The sequence below is a fragment of the Typopeltis vanoorti genome, chromosome 13 (assembly GCF_054136105.1).
Source record: "Typopeltis vanoorti isolate ZY-2024b chromosome 13, IOZ_Tvanoo_1.0, whole genome shotgun sequence".
Taxonomy (NCBI): Eukaryota; Metazoa; Arthropoda; class Arachnida; order Uropygi; family Thelyphonidae; genus Typopeltis; species Typopeltis vanoorti.
This window is the reverse complement of record NC_143561.1, coordinates 42,713,213-42,732,430: the sequence shown is the minus strand read 5'-3', so window position 1 is coordinate 42,732,430 and position 19,218 is coordinate 42,713,213. Positions and strand designations below refer to the sequence as shown.

Genomic DNA, 19,218 nt, shown 5'->3' with positions numbered 1-19,218 from the left:
TTATACCAAATGGTGGCACATCTGTAAAAATCTGATGGGTATATATAAAAAATAAGAGTGCAATTAATGAACATCAATGTGTTTTTGACTTACGTACTATACATATACCTTTGTTTTACTATTTTGTCAATATAAATGGTCTAAATAAAGCTGAATTCTTTCTTTTAAGGTTACACGGTAGTCAGCATTCATGGTTCAGAATTTAGGGAGACAAAACACGTGTTAAAATAACTACTTTACTTAATATTGCTATATTATGTTAATAAGAAAGTAACAATTGACGTTTCGACCCCTGTATTGAGGTCATCAGAAAAATGCATATATATATATATATATATATATATATATATAAGAAAACAAGCTACATGCTCTTGTATTCTACAAAGGTAAAATGAATCTAAGCTGCTTATTAATCCCTTATCTAGTCTGACCTCTAGTGAGGAAAAAATAAATAAAAATAAAATAAAATAAATAAAGTTAAAAAAATTACAAACAGAACTACAATAAACATTCCTCAAGTCCTCTCATATTGAGATTTCCTTCTGGGCTTGTTCTGGTTGCTATAATAGTCAGATGGGACCTCCACATTCTTGGAATGATTAGTCATTCATTTTTGTTCAGGTTTGGATTGTCTTTAATCATTTCACATGCTTCTTTAAACTTCCTCTCAAACCAGGCTTTGGCATGGTGTAGGGACTTGGTGCCTTTTCCAGTCGATTCTATGGTATGTATGGAGTGCATGGTCTGATAGGCCAGTTTTTCCATAATGGAGGTATTTAATGTGTCGTTTGTGTTCTTCTTTCCTGATTGGTATAGTGCGTCCTGTTTCCCCTATGTAGGGTAGGTTACATTACTCTGGATTTTGTAAACCCCTGGGTGGGCCAGGTGTGGAAGAGGATCTTTGGAAGAACTGAGTAGACTTCTTAATTTTGTCAGGGATTTGAAGGTAGTCTTGATGTTGTATTTGTGTAGTGTTCTATTTTTTCTGAAATGCCTCTGACAGTATGGATATGGCATTCTTAAAATATTTTTTTGTTTTTAGTGGTGTTTTTGTGAATTGTTTTTTTATTATAGCCATTTTTTTATAAATGTGTGATTAATGATCTTGAATTCCTGGTTTAGAGCTTGCTCATTCAAGCAAATAGTTAGTGCTCTGTGTTTGAGGGTGCTTATGACTCCTAGTTTTTGTGTTGGGTGGTGGTATGAATTTTTGCATATGTACTGGCCTGTGTGCATGTGTAGGTTTGCAGGAGACAGAGGAGAGACAGCCTGAGTCCTTCTCTGTCTACCGCAAACCTTCAGCTTAGATTTATTTTAACTTTGTAGAGTACAAGAGCATTTAGCTTGTTTTCTTATACATATGTATTTTAATGGTCTTAATACTAAGACTAGATCTTAGTATTAAGTAAAGTATTTATTTTAACACGCGTGTTTTGTCTTCCTAAATTCTCGACCATAAATAAAGCTAAAATTGAAGTAATTCCTCAATTATCCAACCATAGTGAAAAATCAATTTGGTTAGATAATTGAAGGGTTGGTACTAAAGGTATAATTTCATGGTGCTGTACTAGAAGTCAGCTGGAATGAAACATTTATCTATTCACAGGTCAGTTTGTTGAAGGGTTTTTTTTTTTTTTTATTTATTTGATTTTTGAAGGCTGGTAAGAATAAATAAGAAACTGCTGTACTTGACAAATTTTAGTAGAAATCCAAAATAACAAATTTTATTAAATTCCATCTAGCCAGTGTAGAATTATTATTATGACTCTGAATCATTTTGCTAATGAAAATTATCTCACTGAACAAAAACAGAACAACATGAACATATTCTGGTGTACATCTTAGGTACAAAATTTATTAACTTCCATTAGCAGATTGAAGTTATTTAAATGTTTCCCCAATGCATGTGGTCATCAATCAAAATAAAAACTGAGATGGCACAACAAATATTTGTAAGAATTCAAAATAGTAAATTTCAATAAATTATATCCAGCTAAGGTCTAGAAATAACTTGTATACAGACAAAACAAATGTAACAGGTGCTTAAGCATTTTAAACATTTTGTGAAATGTGCCTATAAAGAAAACTGCAAAGGTGATGCACTTATCCTTGTTACAAGAGTACTCTTAAAATATATGAATTAAAGAGAAAGTCATTCATATTCATTAATTAAAGATTACAGTGATAGGCTATAGCAAGTTTAACTGCCTCCCTCACCAATCAAGTTAAACTTTTAGATGACTAAGGATGTTTAAAATTAGGATATGCAAATTTCTTAAGCTATGAAATGAATACAATTCAAATAATAAACATAGAAAACAGCATTAAGATTAGAATTATTAGTGTGGTGCCAACAGAAGATATCGGTGTATTATGTTTGTTAGTCACATGAACTCTTAATCTGATTTATTTCATGGAAGGAAAACTCAAGTTTTCTGGAATAAGAAGCTCTGCCACTTCATCGACAAGCTAGCTAGCTTAACCCTGCCTGATATAAAGTGAAGAAAGTATGTATAGATAGTATAGAAAGTAAAGAAGACACATATAGAGATAGGGAGAATGAGCTATTATGCAAGTTCTTATTAATTTTGCAGTGTCATTTCAGAATATCTGCAGCAATGAAAATATTCTTTGTTAACTGCAAAATTCTATTTTAGACAGCATTATTTTTGCTACTTTCCTTTCAGTATAACAGAATGATGATTTTTAAGTTTTATTCAGAACTTTTAACCAAAAATGCATTATACCTAAATTTTAAGCCAGCAGTTCAAAACTTTTTTTTCCCACTAGAGATCACCTTCTTATTCTGATTCTTGGTATGACTAGCAAACTCATGTTTAGCTAAGCATTAACATATTAGCAAATTAAAAGTAGTCAGTGCATATAAAGAAAGCAGATTTTTTTTTCTTTTAGATGAAAGAATGCAAGAATGAAAAAAGTGTCATTGACATAATTCTGTTTCTAGAAATAAATTATGATCTAAGAGCCATTGGAATGATTAAAAAAGATTAGCTAGAATGTTTTTTTTTTTTTTTTGAAAAAACATGGTTAACTGAAACAAAATAAAAGCTTGTGAAATAATGAACTAATAGCATTTTTTAAGAAACAAATGTGAAATGTGATTACATTTTCAACCTTACTCAAAAGAGGAGTTATTCTATTTTCTAGCTAAGGTTTTTCTGATTTTATGAAATTTTAATATTCTGCTATTGCAAATTTCACTTTATATATATTTTTTCTTTTATTAATATTAAATGTTTATCTTTAAAGATATTATTGATCTTGTTTCACAAGTTCCCCCCCCCCCATTATTCATGTGTGGAATTTTGCATTTTGGACCTACAGCTTCAAAACTATTTCTATACAGGACTGGTACCAGAATATAGTTTCGTTATCAATGAATATATTTGTACTGAAGAGTGGACAATTACTCAATTAGTAATTAAATGTTCATGCTCAAGCAAACCTCTGCTTTCAAACGTTTTCATTATGTGCAAAGGAAAGGAGCTGGAAAACAAGGTAAGGTCTTTCTTTTCCTTCTCATAACAGTATGCACATAATTTAAAGGAAATTTCTAAACATTCACATGCCTTCTCTTTTTTATATCATATAATAAACTAATAACTGTAAGACAGACATATATGAAAGCCCATCATATAAAAGTTTGAAATATTTCTCTTGTACATATCTCAAAACAATTTTGAAGACCAATTTCTGAGAACATATGAATTGCAGTTGAACATGGTCTCACAGACAGCTTGACTTCTAGCCACAAAAATAATTCATTCTTGAGAGAGAAAGATCACATTTGGGAAGAAGCAAATATTTCAGAGATGCTTAAGAACAAATGAAACAATGTAAACATTCCAATGCAATTTTGGAAGAAAGTTAAAATCATTGTAATCCTTTCTTGAGAATACTCAATGGTCAATGACCTCATCCTCAAGACCTATCCAATGAGATTTTTTCAGATGGAGTAAATAAATGGATTTTAAAACAGAGTTCTGTCATTTTGTTTCTGGAACAAATAAATGTTCTAGATATTAGATAAGGCAATTCATGTCATGATCCCTATAACCCTATAATGATTTTATTATTATTTATTATTTTAAATACTGATCATCCTTATCTTCATTTTTTCCTCCCTGTTTTCTGATGTGATTAGGATTTTCATTACAAAACATTCAGATATGATACAAGTCTAAATTGGTGGCCTGGCAACTTTCATGTGAAACATTTAGTAAATGCTTCATGGATGCTTGGCATCCAACAACTTCATAAATTCTCTTATGCTAGCTTTGTTTTGAGATCTCAAAGTCGTTTCCAGTCTTCCTTAAACTACTTAAAAATAGTGCACCTGGATGGACAGCCATATGAAATGAGGAAAAAGGAATTGGTAATTTTTTTCATGTTACCAAAAAAATTTTATATTCACGCATACAATTCGATATTTGCCACTGCAGATGAAAAGATATAATAAAAGTACAAAACCATGTCAGATGATTACATGAATTTTATAAGTGATGCTGAATATTGTTCAGCCAATCAGAAAAAATGAAATAGCTAAAAGTTTGTCAGGTGAAAAAAACAGAACCCTACTTTATGGACTTTCTCCCCTGCTCCAGTCCTTTATCATTTTTGACACACCTTCAAAGACATAACAGTGCTATTTATTTGGTAGATATAATTTAACAAAATCTTAATGACTATGTTGTTAGTTATCATAGAATTAGTGTGACGATGATTAATACTTTAGGATCGTTAAATAGTTATGATTTTCTCTCAAAATTATATATATATATATATATATATATATATAATTATGCTTGTTATTAACATGTTATCAAAAAGTATGCATTTATTGAGAAAAATAACATGAAAATACATGTCACGAGGATAACTGTTGTATTTTTAACTCTCCCTCTCCACCCAATGCAGACTGCTGAAAATAAATAAAACTGTGGTGTTGATCTGTTGAAATCAAGTTAAAGGATCAAGATTTGTTTTGTAATTGAGTTGGAGTTTGGATGGATATCAACAAATATATATACACATAATATATAAACAAAATAATTTAGCGCATAACTATATAATCAACAGTTATGTAAAGCATAATTAATTAGAGAATAAACATTAACTAAGTAATTCACAGCATACATAACAAATAGTAAAAATAGTAAAGCTCCATTATTAATTTGAGACCCTAAAAAGTAACAATTGGGATTTCACATACAGTAACAGATTAAGCCTGTAAGATAGAATTTTTTTTTTTTTTTGCATAATGTGGTAGTAAAAAATAACTGAAACATTGGCAAAAATGCTTTAATTTAGGTTGGTTGTCCTTTACAGTTGAGTCACTCCATGTTACATAGCATTTGTATACACAACCTCTTACAGCCACTGTCATTTTGTAGGAGGACCTTGTTGTAGGTCAGCATCAACCTGCCAATCCTAGAAATAGTACAACAAAGTTGTGGCACCTAGGCTGCAACAGTAACAAAATAGTCCAACTGCTGGGCTTTGAAGCAAGCATTTACAAAAGATTTCCCCTCCCTTAAATCCCTTAGTGGAGCAATTTCATTAAACTAAGAGTAGAAGATTTTTGAAATGTAACTGCTGAACAACAGCTAGCAGATATCACACTTTATGGATAACACACTTTTCAAACAGCATCTATAACTGCTGACAACAGATCACGTGTGGTCGTTGTTTCTTTCTTCCAATAATAAACACAAATGAATAAATTTAAACCCAGCCTGGTGAATGAACTTTTCTATTATATTTTTAAGAAACTGTACATATTTTGCAGTTTTATTAATAACTGAATCTGTTAGCATCAACAATTTCCCCCCCCCATTATTTTGCTAAGAACAGCTGTATGTCTTATAAAAAGCAGCAATTAAATCAAATTAAGACAGAATCCAAATTAAGTCTATTTGCACAGACTCCCCTCCAATTATGAAAATGAAAACACCATGTGTGTCATTTGCAACTAGTACAAAAATTAATATAGCTAAAATTTTTTTTTTCTTCTTGGCTGGAATCTTTTTTTTTTTTTTTTTTTTTTTTTTTGTCACACTAGAAACAGATACATTTATGTGACAACTGTTATCAGATATATTAAATAATACTACTGATCGACTTAATGACCACTATGAAAACTACAAATGCTAATTCAACCATGGGGAATTCTGTTTTCAGAAAAGTTTCTGCAAGAAAACACTTAACTTTTTAAATGGTTCAATGATTTTTTTTTTTTTTTAGGATGTAGCTCCTGTAAGTACAAGGGCAATTGCAAACATCTAAATAGTGCTGTATCAAGTCATTCTTCAAGTGGGATTTATTTTTATGCTTTTATTTAAATGTTCTATCTATAAATGACTTTTCTGTAGTTAGACTAGCAGGAGATCCAATTATGAAACAACTTACACCTTTCATCTTTGATCAATGCAATTCCTGAAAACGGCAATCATCCAACTATAACAATCCTTTTGCTTGTATTATTCACACCAACATGCGAAATGAACAAAATATCTTCCACAACAAACAAACTGTCAAGAACTACAAACAGGTGTACCGATTGTTTTTTATTTATTATTATTATTTTTTTTAAAGTAGCGCCTCTTATATACACTGATTCAAGAGGTCAGTTTCTAAATCCTGCCCAGTTCCCTCAGATGCCCAAAGCTGAGCATATATGGGATAAATGTCTGTTGCAGCTCTGTGACAAGTCAGAATGGGGAGATGCATCATACTAGGTCAACAACAACTTCACAGTCAGAAGCTAAACACACACATGAACTGTAAGTCGTAGCTGTTTCTGGAGTCTGAGCACATTCAGCTATATCTGTCACATTTGCATCCACTCCTGGGAAACAGCAAGACCAGGAGTGCAGCGGAATGCAGCCATTAATGTCCAGGTGGTGGAGCTGGAGACAAAAGTGGAAGAAAAAAAAGATTTGCAAACACCTTAAGGGGTAGGCGATGGTCATTCTTCTTTAGTTATACTGTCCACATGATTTGAAACAGGATTATCTGGAGAACTTGGAAGCTGAGTTTCAACTTTTTGGTCAACTTTTGGAGTTCCAGTCTGGAAGGCTACTGCATAGGGATATAATTCATGGCATTTAGCAATGAAATCAGTCAATGCCTCATCACATGGTCCAAAATCACCTCTCCGAAGAGCATTTAGAACATCTGTACAGGTCTGTTGAAAAAAATCATACAAAATTAAACTTCAAATTAAGTTTTAAGGTTAATCCATAAAAATATTTATAAAATAAGTATACCTGATAATGCAGAATAATTTTATTATAACACAAAAATATTCATTTTTGTTTTCATTCATAATTTTTTAACAGTTATAGACTAAATGTGAGTACAGTTGACTTAGATGTTCCTGTCTGCAAAATAATTTGATGATAAACACATTAGCCATTTGTTATTAAAGATATTTTCTATATTAACTGTAGCAAATTTACAAGAAATCTCCATTTGGTCTATTTCATGAGAACTGGGGTTAAAACAAATACATGTTCTCCTGCATGTTCAAGTTTTTATTGTTGAAACATCATTTCACAGCTTACAGTGTGCTTGTAGTAGGAATGCTATAGATACGTAATTTATTTCATGTGGAGTCAAATTCATCATCTCTAATCATGCCTAATGACTGAATGGAGCGCAAGGTCAGATAGTCTGTACATCTATGGCTCCTTTCTTCTTTACCACATGTTGCTGTGTAAAGCCTTATGAATAGCATAGGCTACTAGTTCTGTGCTTTCCATGTTTGGTGTCATCTTGGTGGTCCTATCCACCCACCTACTCACCTATATGAGCAAGGTAAGAGGTTTGATAAACACCTAAATGTTTTATCCATGGTTGTGACACCTTTGGTGAACTAATCAAAGACTTCATTTGATTTGTAAACTTGGAAACGACTGAGAGAATTGCAACAAGATACAGGAAGAGAGGAGGGAGAATGAGAAGAGTATTTCATCAATATGCTTAACCTATGCATCCATTTTGTTATAAGGAAAAGCATGTTTTATAAGAAATGCTTCCTTCTGTAGAAAGGATAGAGTCTTGGATAGTTGATTCTATTTGATGGTTGAGTACTTTTATATGGAACTGTTGATATTATTTCAACATTTTCCATGGCGAGAACTGTAGAAGGGGGGGGGAGATGGGATGGGAGGAGTTTCCCCTTGTTGCAATCCTCTCAGTCATTTCCAAGTTTACAAATCAAATGAAGTCTTTGATTGGTTCACCAAAGGTGTCACAAGCCAAAAAAAAAGATGTTGTTTGTAGAATGCACCACTTCAACAGTACTGCATTCAGTGTAACAAGATATCTTCTTACCTGAGATATCTGGTAAAAAGAGGTCTTTGATAAGACTCAACACTTATAAACATTACTGGAGAGAGAGAGAGAGAGAGAGATACTATATCTAAATTGGCAACTGTCAGAGACAATGAAATGGAAGTATTCAACAGTTTCTAAATAAAATGTGCTGAATTCTTAAAGAAAGAACCAGAATGTGTAATGTAGGTGTTTTTTCTTTTTTAAAAATAATTCAGCAAGATGTTTAGAAAATAAATAAGCAGGTGAACTTATTCTATTAACTTGGCCCTAAAAGGAATATTAGTTTTATGAATGATGAGCCATATAATCTGGGAGTCAGAGAGTGAAATCTTAAGGTTTTTTTTTTATTTCAGTTCTAGACAAGTCTGCCATGTTATAAAACAAATCAAGAAGATGAAAAACTAGAGTCCTAACTAGGTGAGGCACCTGTTGGTGGCCTACAATGTAAACTGGGATCTTAAAGTATTATATTAGTGTTCCTCATTGCATGTATGTGTTACAACAGCAGTGTTATCTGAACAAATTAATGAACATTAATAGATAAATCGCCTGTGTAGCTCAGGGACGAAGTGGCGTTTGCATTCTATGGCGCTTGACCGAATGAAGGAAGACTTGGGTTCAAATCTAGTCTCTGACTAGAGGAACATTTTCTAAGCCTCCCCCCCACCCAACTGGTTCCTGAGTTAGTCAATTTCTGGCGTGGGCAAGCGGGTTTTTTTCTCCCGAAAACTCAAGAAAATCAACCATCAAACCCTCACTATTTTCAAACATTAAAAATGCTGTATTAGGATTAGGGACCATGAGATGGCAGCACTTGTTAGCCATCTCTTCATTGCCTAACGATTAAATTAGTGATAGCCTTGGGATAGCTATCTCTGATTGGCTACCAGTGGAGATTGAACTGCCCACTCAATCTCCAAAAGTTAGATAGGACTAAAATGGCCTCGACTACTCCCCATACAGAATAAAAAGGCATTAGCTTATTTATTTATTTTTTTGATAATATAAATCAAAATACTTTATGACAGGATTTTATTCATGTTGGTGTTTAGAGGAGAAAAAAATATGTGTAGGAATAATTAACTAACTAACTTTAGTTATTAAATTATTAGACCAATATTTTGCTTTGGTCACCAAGGCATCTTCATGAACTCATGTTAGAAGTTTAATGGAGTGAAATAGCACTGAGAAAGGATTAAAAATAATATTTAATTCTCCTAATATTTCATCTTACTTACAGAAACATTGTTAAGGAGTACAATATGAGACATATAACACACACACAAATAACACAAAACTAAGTGAAACACATGGATGAAAAACTAGAGTCCTAAGTAGGTGGGGTACCTGCTGATATAAAACCCAAAGTCCCACTGTGTATAAAATCTTATACATAGTGGCACTGGTGTCAGTGCCACTGTGTATAAGGACTGTTCCAAGACTGTTTATGGATAAAATACTCTCACTGAGAGAGGGAACTGAGGAAGTTCCTTCCCTCAATCACACTGCTCATAGTTTTAGCAGCACCATCATCATTTAAAATACTTTATGCATTAAGTGAGGTAAGAACATGTCTTGGTGTTAAGCAGGAAAAGAAATGGTGTAACATTTATTAAATTTAACGTTTAAATTAACCAAGAGTAACGAGGAACTCGCATAGCAAATTCTAAGACAGATGATTCAGTGCATTGTATCATGAACTCATTAGCTATCATTAATGCTGAGAATTTGAAACCAGAAGTGATCACCACTTAGTTTTCAGCTGGATAATAAATTGAATACCATATTGAAAAGAAAAGTATATAAGAAAGGTTTAAAACAAATCAAAATTGAACAGCTTTCAGAGGTGAACTGTAGACTCAAATACACAAATATTATATAAGAAAAAATGAAAGAATTTGAAAACAAGAAACAAACTTTGAACATATAGTGGCAAGTGCTGATTGATTTGGTCAGAGAGAGAGAGAGAGAGAGAGAGAGGAGGGGGGGGGGGGCATATGATGAAGTTGTCCCAGGAAGGAAAAGTAGAACTCCATGGTGGGACTCAGAAAGTTAAAGAGGCAGTCAAGGAAAATAAGAAAGTATATCAATCAAAAGTTCCTGCAACTTGTGCTCTGAGAGAATAGAAAAATGCGAAAGAAAGCAAAGCACTATGTAAAACTAATCTCAACAAAAGTCATGGGAAGACTAGTAAGAACACAGAAGATGATAAATATTCTGGAGGCTATTGAAAAGAGTTCAGAAATGGAGGAAAGAATATTATAAAGGGAATCAAAGATAATAAAGGCAACATGAAAACTGAAGAAAAGGCTAAGAAAAATCGTAGAAGGGAAGCTTGGGAAGGAACAAGTTGGGTTCAGGCCAAATAAAGGTTGTCAAGATCAGATTTTCACTTTAATACACATACTTGAGAAATCATGAGAATATGACAAGGATCTGTACTTAAGTTTTGTAGATCTGTAAAAGGCATATGACAAGAGAAAAGCTGTGGTTATATGGTATGAATGGTACAATATACTGAGCAATATATAGTGTACATTTGAGCTGAAATTTGGCAGTTAGAATTGAAGAGGCACAGGAAGATGGTTTGATTTTAAATCCAGTAGGGCACATTACCTCCATTATTACTCATCATTTATATGGATCATAATATGAAGGAAAGCATTATACCTGATATCAAATTCGGAAAGGTTAATCTCAGCTCTTTACTTTATGCAGATGACATCATACTCCTAAATAAATCTAGGCATGTCTGCAGGATTCCTTAACTAAACTGAAGAAGTACTGTAATAAAGCAATAAAAAGACAAACCACAAAAATAAGCAGGAATACTAAAAACATCAACTGCATCCCAAATGGAGAACCTATAGAACAAGTAAAACATTTCAGCTATTTTAAGCATAATTTTTAGTAAGAATGGCAAAAATTAACATGTTGACTGCCAACTACTAGGTAACTCATAGATGGCTGTCTATATCATGATACCAATTATGAGTTCTCATATCATATTTTTCATACTAATGGCACTCCCTGTGTGTGCTAGAATCATTCAATCAATATAATCACACAAGTTCTGAAATTTATTTATTTTTTACTAAAAAAGAGTTCGTAAAAATGAAAAATGTATCGATATATATTTTGAAGAGAAAATACTCACAACCTTGTGGCACTGGTGGCAAGTTTACATTAGGACAATAGCAGTGAACATGTTAAACATGGAAATAGACAATAGAATTAGCAAAGCTGGTTTGGTAGGAAATCCAACGAATAAATTTATATGGAATAAGAATGAAATTAGTTGAAATACTTAAAACTGCTGTTTACAAGGGTGTTGAAACTAATTTTAACTTATGGCATTGAGAACTGGATTATAAATAAAATGTCTGATCAAAGACTTGAGATGAAAGATATGAGAGTTCTGAGAAAGATTAGGGGGGAGTGAACAGATTTCATGAATGGCTGAACCATATTAAAAACAAGGATATTAGGAAGGAGCCTGACATTGTTAGCATTCAAGAATGTGTTAACAGAGCTAATCTCAGGTCACTTAAATAGAATGGGAGAGGAAAAGTTACCAACAGACAGGTGTTTTTTTTGCCAGAATGGCAGGGAAATAACACAGGCGAAGACCGATATCTCAGTGGTTTGATACAGAAAATAGGGCGTTAGAAGAGAGAAACATAAGATATGATAATACTGAAGTCTCGACAGATAACAGATTAATTTTGAAGAAAAGTGCCAATAAGAAGTTAGTAATGAGGTACATTTTTCATATCATACTATCATAATGTCCTGTACACCCCCCCCATGAGGTACATATCAGGAATTTGATGATAGTTAACAAAGACTCAAGTTAAGAACTGCAAGTTGAAAGTTTAATTTTAAGTCCTGTAAGGTGTTTTTTGAATTACATTTAAAGTGTCTGAACTCATTGGCTAAACCCTCTGCATGTGCTTATAATGCTAGTTAAGATACTAAAAGCAGGTGTTATAAACATTATAAAGAGCATAAGCATAATCAAGAATGGCAGATTTGCTATACTGGTCAAACAGGACATTCCAGAGTGATCTGCATGTCAAATATTTTCAATGATGTCAAAAAGAAAAGATAACACAAATCCAGATTACTTTTTTACACAGCAAATGTAAATGTAAAATGTAAAACATCCAGTACTTTTGGCAAAAAAAACAGAAATGCCTTATCAAACATAGCTGTTTATGTCTGTATGGAAATTATGATGGTTTTAATTACTAATTATTAGATTCAAAAATCCAGCATCTATGGACCTGGGCTATGGCATGCATTGCATTACAGAATGTGGTAGTACCAACTAATCCTCCTATCTTCATGATTTAGTTTAATTTCTTTAATCCTTTGCATTCTTTCATTACTTAATGTTATATGTTTACTAATTATATAAAGAGCCAAAGGCTTCAATTCGGCGACATGAACTTAAGTTAAGGGATATTACATCCCATATTGTTTCTTAGCCAAATAAGAAACTCAAAGAGTTTCATGCCGAATATAGAAACTATATAAAGTTTGGCGATTCCAAGCATAAGCAAATACCTGGATAGTGCAACTGACCCATTTGGTAGTGCAGCACTCAGGCAACCCATAGTAAGGGTGGAGCAAGCTCCGATCACTATTCTTGGCATTTTTCCCATAATGTGAACTCAGCTCCTAGGAGCTATATTACTATATTTGGCATGAAACTCTTTTGAGTTTCTTATTCAGCTAAGAAACAATATGGGATGTAATATCCCTTAACTTAAATAAGTTATATGTTTACCTTCTCTAGTCTTTTAACCTTTTTTTTTTTTTTTGGTAACATCAGTAAGGTTCTAAGGAAGTGGTCCTGTTGGCTCATGAAACTATGCAAACAAGAAACTTACATTTTCTACCATTGTTTTGTCACTTCTTTCATTTAACAATCTTTCAAAGTAATTATTCCACACCTCCACAATAGCTATATCTTCAATTTTTATATGACCTTTATTATCTCAAATTCCTTTTACAACACTCTTTCCTCCATTTCTATGTATTTATCTCCTACACTGATTTTTCAATAGCCTCTAGAATATTTTCTATTTATCTTTTATATCCTTACAAACGTCTTCTCATGATAGCAACTTTTTACCCATAATTTAGCTTTTGACAATTTTTCTCTGTATTCTCTAACAGACATCTGCTGACTTACTTGCCAGGAACTTTTGAAATGATTTCTCCTTTTCCAGAAGTGCTCTAATTTTTTTAAGTTCACCATGAAGTTTGCATTTTTCTACTATTGCAAACAATTCCACCACATTTTTTCTTAAAAATTGACATTTGCTTCAACTTTTACATCCAGTAATATGCATAATGTATATTTGACTCTACAGTTCACCTTCGGAAGTCACTCTGGTTCTTTTTTTAAAACTTTCGTACATATTTTTCTTTTCATTGTGATACTAATTTTTATCTGAAGAAGTAAATGATGACTGCTTCCTATTCCAAATCTGTTGTATACTTTTCTATCCTCAACCAGTCTGAAGTTATTATCAACAATAATATATCTTATCAACAAGACTTTTTCTGTTTCCGTTTCATCTTCTCTCCTCATGAATTTATACACATATTTATATTGGAACATAGATTTGTAATGACTAGTCTGCGTCCTAAACACAAATTCAACAGGTGCTTACCATCATTATTAGATTTGCTCTTTTCTCCAAAATTTCCCCAAACAAATATACATTTCTATATATGTGATATTCATTTTCTACCTTGCTGTTTAGAGCTCTAACCAGAACCAGTTTTTCTTCTTCTTCATCTCAGTTGGCTCTCTAATGATGAAAAAAAAAATTCTTCTACTTCTTTCTTCTGTGATAACATAGGCAAAAACAATAAGTCTCTTTCCTTGAATTTATTCACATTACTCTAGTTAAAGTTGTACACTAGTTAAGAAGTTTATGTTTAGAATTGAATATTATAACTACTGCTTCCTTTTTCTGATCACTGCCTAAATATAGTATCATACAGTAATGATTTAGTAGTATCTCACCTGACTACTAAAAAGACACGTTAGATACAGCACAGATTTATTAAAAATTAGCAACAGATATTTTGTGTTGAAAATAACAGTATATCATCAGTGTGGAACAAATAAATAATTTAATCACAACAGAATACAAGGCAAATACAACAATCAGTTAACCCGTAAAAGCAAGTGCTGTGAGCAAGACGTTAATCATTTAAGATATTTGGAAAGGACAGAATCATCCAAACTTTTAGGATCGAGAAGGAATCATTCTGATTGATTGAATGATTTCACACTGATGATGTGCTATCATTTTCAGTATGAAAAATCTGTTGTTAGCTTTCAGCAAATCATTACCATGTCAAAATTTTTATACTCTATAATTTAGTATATCACAGGTATCATTAAAGTTATGGTATCTCACCTGTTTGTCTTCTTTATCCCAGTAATAATAACAATTTTGTTGACATTGTTGAAATGTCATTGGGACAACTAAGGCAACTGATGTGAAGGCGTTAGCCCCTGTATACAAGCAGGTGAGTCATGAAGATACTTCACGTGCAAACTTTGTTTGCTTACACTTAATAAAGGATGAAACCAAGAATATAATTTCTTGTCATCTTTAATTTAAATCATGTTGACACAGTACTTCTCTAATTCTTCTCCTAGTTCCACTTTTTTTCTTTGATAGTTCTTACAATGATGGTGTCTACTTCAATTCTGTTGATTTGTACCAACAGCTAACTTTTCACTGTTCATGCTGGTCTACTGATGAAAACCAGTAGGGACTTCGTTTAACTAGGTAATATTCTACCCATTGACAATTTATCATATTGTACCATCATATCCACATACAATTTAAGCTAATGCAGGATACAATTTGATTAAAAAAAAATGTTCATCCTCATTTGTTTGGTATCACGGGTGAATCCCAACAAATGGAATATACGACAAGGTGACAAATGAACATTGTCAGAAGCCCTGATCAGCTCTCCACATTCCTTACAGGCTACATGGAGGTCATCTCCTATTAAATACATCTAGTTTAACTCATACGTTTAACAAATAGTTTAACAAATCCAATTTAAGACCATTTTCTTTAATAATGTGTGTATGTGTGTGTATATATATATATATATATATATATAGATTATAAATAACAGTGAGGATGGCATAAATCATACCGCATAACCTGATTTAATATCAAGTCTTCCTTCTGCACATTCTTCAATTCTAATCGATGATTTGCAACTTATACTGCAACTTATATTTGCAATTTGTGCAACTTATGCACAAATTGCAAATCATGCTTTTATGTATTACATAAATGAAATCACAACTGCATTAATATGGATAGTGGATATAGTCACTTTCTAATTTGAGCTGTTTTAGGTATTTTGTAATGTACAGTATGTATAGGTTACAAGAGCAAAACTATGATAATCCTTTTATGAATTCAGTTAGGTAACTGAATTCATAAAACATTTACTCTTTTTCAAAGTTTGCAAGAAAATTAAATTATCAAACTGAGCTATATATATATATAAAGAAAATGGAAAGTGATAAGTTTAGAGACTAAAATGGACATAACAAAAAAGAGTGGAAGCTAGTAACCTAAAAATGAAGTGGATAAAGAATATGGATTGACATAATTAATTTTAAAGACAAGTTTAAATCAAAGAGATAAAATTAAAGCAATTATGCAAAACTGTATTGATATTAGTGCAATAAGATAATATACACCTAAGATAGCATTAGAAAAGAAAATGTTAAGGGTATGCTCAGCAACATGCCAATCAGTGAGTTGGCAATTTAGCACAACCCATTAAGTTTCTTTATATAACTATCTAAAGGACCAGGAAGAAGGAAGACATTGGATGGTTCCAAAAATTTACGTGTCAAAGTTCATACCATGTGCCTTACTGGTGAAGATTCAGGTGGTAGTAGCTTTACCCTATGTAAACCAAAAGCCCTAGAATACTTATTAAACAAAAAATGAATACTTAATGAAAAATGAATAATCAAAAAAGGTAGTGTGTGGAAAATTACAAAATAGAAACTCACCTGAATACTGACTCCTTCCATCTGATTGTTAAGCCTTGTCACTAGTTTCAAAGCTTTTTTTTGTGATGACCTGTCCAGATAACAAAGCATTCTAGCACCTAATGAAAAGAAAGAAATTTAGTGAATTATTCTAATATAAAGTTTATGCTTTTGATTTCACCAGTAAAACAAACCAGAGGTCTAACAATACACCAAAAAACAACTGATATGCTAGGACTTTAATCTTTTCCATAATGAGTCGCAAATAAAAATGTATTATGGAGAAGATTAAATTCCATCCCAGAGAACATATTAAATCACTCTAAGAATGAAAAAATTGTACTGCTCAGAACAAATAACATAACATATTGTGAGTATAATTTTTTTGGCCACTAACTTAATTTTAGAAAAATATTACTGTTTTTTTTTTTTTTTTTATGAACCAATGCATTTAATGATAAATTTTGCCCACAAGTTTCACCAACTGGGCTGTTTGGTTTCTTCAGGACATACAAAATGGCAAAGACAACTCAAAGTCGCTAGTACATAGAACAAACGTATAAAACATAACAAATTAAAAAGATGTGTAACATGGAGCGTGTGTTTCATTAGTTATTGTTGTGTGTGCATGCTCTGTAGTTTGCAGCGAAATTAACTTCTGGCAAGCTTAGTGATCTTATTAGGGTTTTCCATACGGCAGGCAGGATCATTCCTTGATTTCTGTTTAGGCTACTTTCAGAACGAAGAACCATTGTGGCTTTTTATGTTATATTTTATATGTTTGTTCTATGTACTAGCGACGTTGTATGCCCTGAAGAAGCCAAACAGCCCAGTTGGTGAAACTTGTTGGCATAATTTATCATTAAATTCATTGGTCCATAAAAAAACCCAGTGTAATATTATTCTAAAATTAATGTAACATATTCTTGCTTCTGAAATTAATTTACAACCAATGTATAACCATGCCTGCAATACAAAGCAAAGATGAAGGCAACAAAGCAGAGCACTTCAAGTCTCACTATTGCAGACAGACCTTTTGAAGCTTTAAAATTATGAAACTGCAAACCAGACATTTTAGAAAAGAAAAAGTTTACTATGCAATTTTTGTTGCCAACAGACTCATTCCAAATGTGCCAAAATTGATAAATTGGCACTCAAACTCCTAACAACCTCAGCCTGCTATTTTTCTGTCACCTGTGCCTCCCCACCATTAAATAGGTCCTAAACTTCGACAAGTAAACAGATAGCTTGGAACTTATCATGCTTGATGAAACCTTCTCCCAGAAAATCGACACAACTGAAAAAAAAGCCCCAAAACAATTCACGATCAGTGTCTCAAAGCAACCATGCCTACCACAGACAATGCCAGCAAGCTTTGTGACCTCATCGTTTCATCAGTTCAAGACACAACTTAGGTAAAAAAAAGTATAATGCCATTTGCAGGTTCGCTGAATAATGTAACTTTGATCCCCAACAAGTAGATCTGCATTCATATCAGCTGTGACAGCAAATTGGAAGGCACTAGCCCCATAGGCCAGATCTGACCTACATACAGCATGAAACAAGGTGGCAATTATGATCAGTGCAGAAACCTATCCCAAAAATTGTATAGGAAATGTGTGAGACCCATGTGGTCAACAGCAAACTTCACAGGGCCTATCAGATCCATTTCACAAATATAAGCAGTCTCAGTTCTAACCTCAATGATGTTCACTTCCACCGTATGCAAAACTTCACCCACTTTTCCTGATAGAAACTCAAATCTCAACCTCCTCAAACACTACTCAATCTCTGATTTCCCAACTACAAATGCACAGACCCTCACCTCAGAAGCAGGGTCTGTGCATATGTTTGTGCCAATATACCACACCAGGTAGTATCAAACATGGAATCTCCCAATTTTGACCTCTTTTGGCTAAAAATCATTTTAGCTTATTCTACCAAATTCATACGCTGTCTCTACCACTCTCTAATGCCAACAACCACTCTGAACTCTTTGATCAACTTTTCTTAAATGTTAATTTTCTTCCATCCAACTCTCCAAACAGTGAAGTCATCTTCCTCAGAAACTTAACTGTCCACAACACCAGCTAGCTGCCCTCTTCCAACTGCACAGATCAAGCAGAGTAGACAGGCTGAGACTTTTGCAATCACAAATTATCTCACACAAATTTTCTCCATGCCCACCAGAATACCAGACAATCTCAGCCACTTCCCAAACAATCTGGATCTCTTCCTCACTAGTGACTCTTTTAAATATGCTGTGAATGTTGTCTGCACTCTAGGCAGTTCAGAGTGCAGATTTTTGCACGCACACAGTCAACTGAGCTATGGCCAAGTGGGTGCCGGACATCTGGGCGACAAAATAATAGATCATCATCATGCGTATCAAGGATTTAGGCCTAGCATGGCCTGTTCCGGCCTTAGAAGTCATCGTTGAATCGTTTAAGAGGACGTCCTGGTTTTCTTTTTCCTAATGGCTTGTACTTTAAGGCTTGTTTTAGTAATCTTTCTGTTTTCATTCTTTGAACGTGTTCCTTCCATTTATGTTTATATTTTTTAATTTTTTCTATTACTGGTTCTTGGTTTAATTCTTTCATAATATCTTCATTTCTTTTGTGATCAAATAGGGTATACTTTGCAGTTTTTCTCATAAACTTCATTTCTGCTGTTGTTAATCTTTGTTTGTCTTTTTGTTTTATTGTCCAGATTTTGCTTCCATACATTAAGACCGGTAGGACTAATGTATTGCATACTTTTAGCCTGGTTTGTTTTTGAACTAGGTTTGGTTTAAA

The 19,218-nt window shown here is 33.0% G+C and overlaps 1 protein-coding gene across 1 annotated transcript in view; it reads right to left on the bottom strand.

Annotated features, from left to right (window-relative positions):
- Positions 1 to 1,821: 1,821 nt before the first annotated feature.
- The window catches only part of Naa15-16 (N-alpha-acetyltransferase 15/16), a 396,961-nt gene continuing 379,564 nt past the window's right edge, over positions 1,822 to 19,218 (bottom strand). Inside the window, exons 20-21 of the mRNA XM_090403132.1 lie at positions 16,445 to 16,542; positions 1,822 to 7,207 (exon numbers count right to left, since the gene is read on the bottom strand). Coding sequence (XP_090259258.1) covers positions 6,989 to 7,207; positions 16,445 to 16,542 — 317 coding nt within the window. The 3' untranslated portion in view covers positions 1,822 to 6,988. The remainder of the gene's footprint in view (positions 7,208 to 16,444; positions 16,543 to 19,218) is intronic.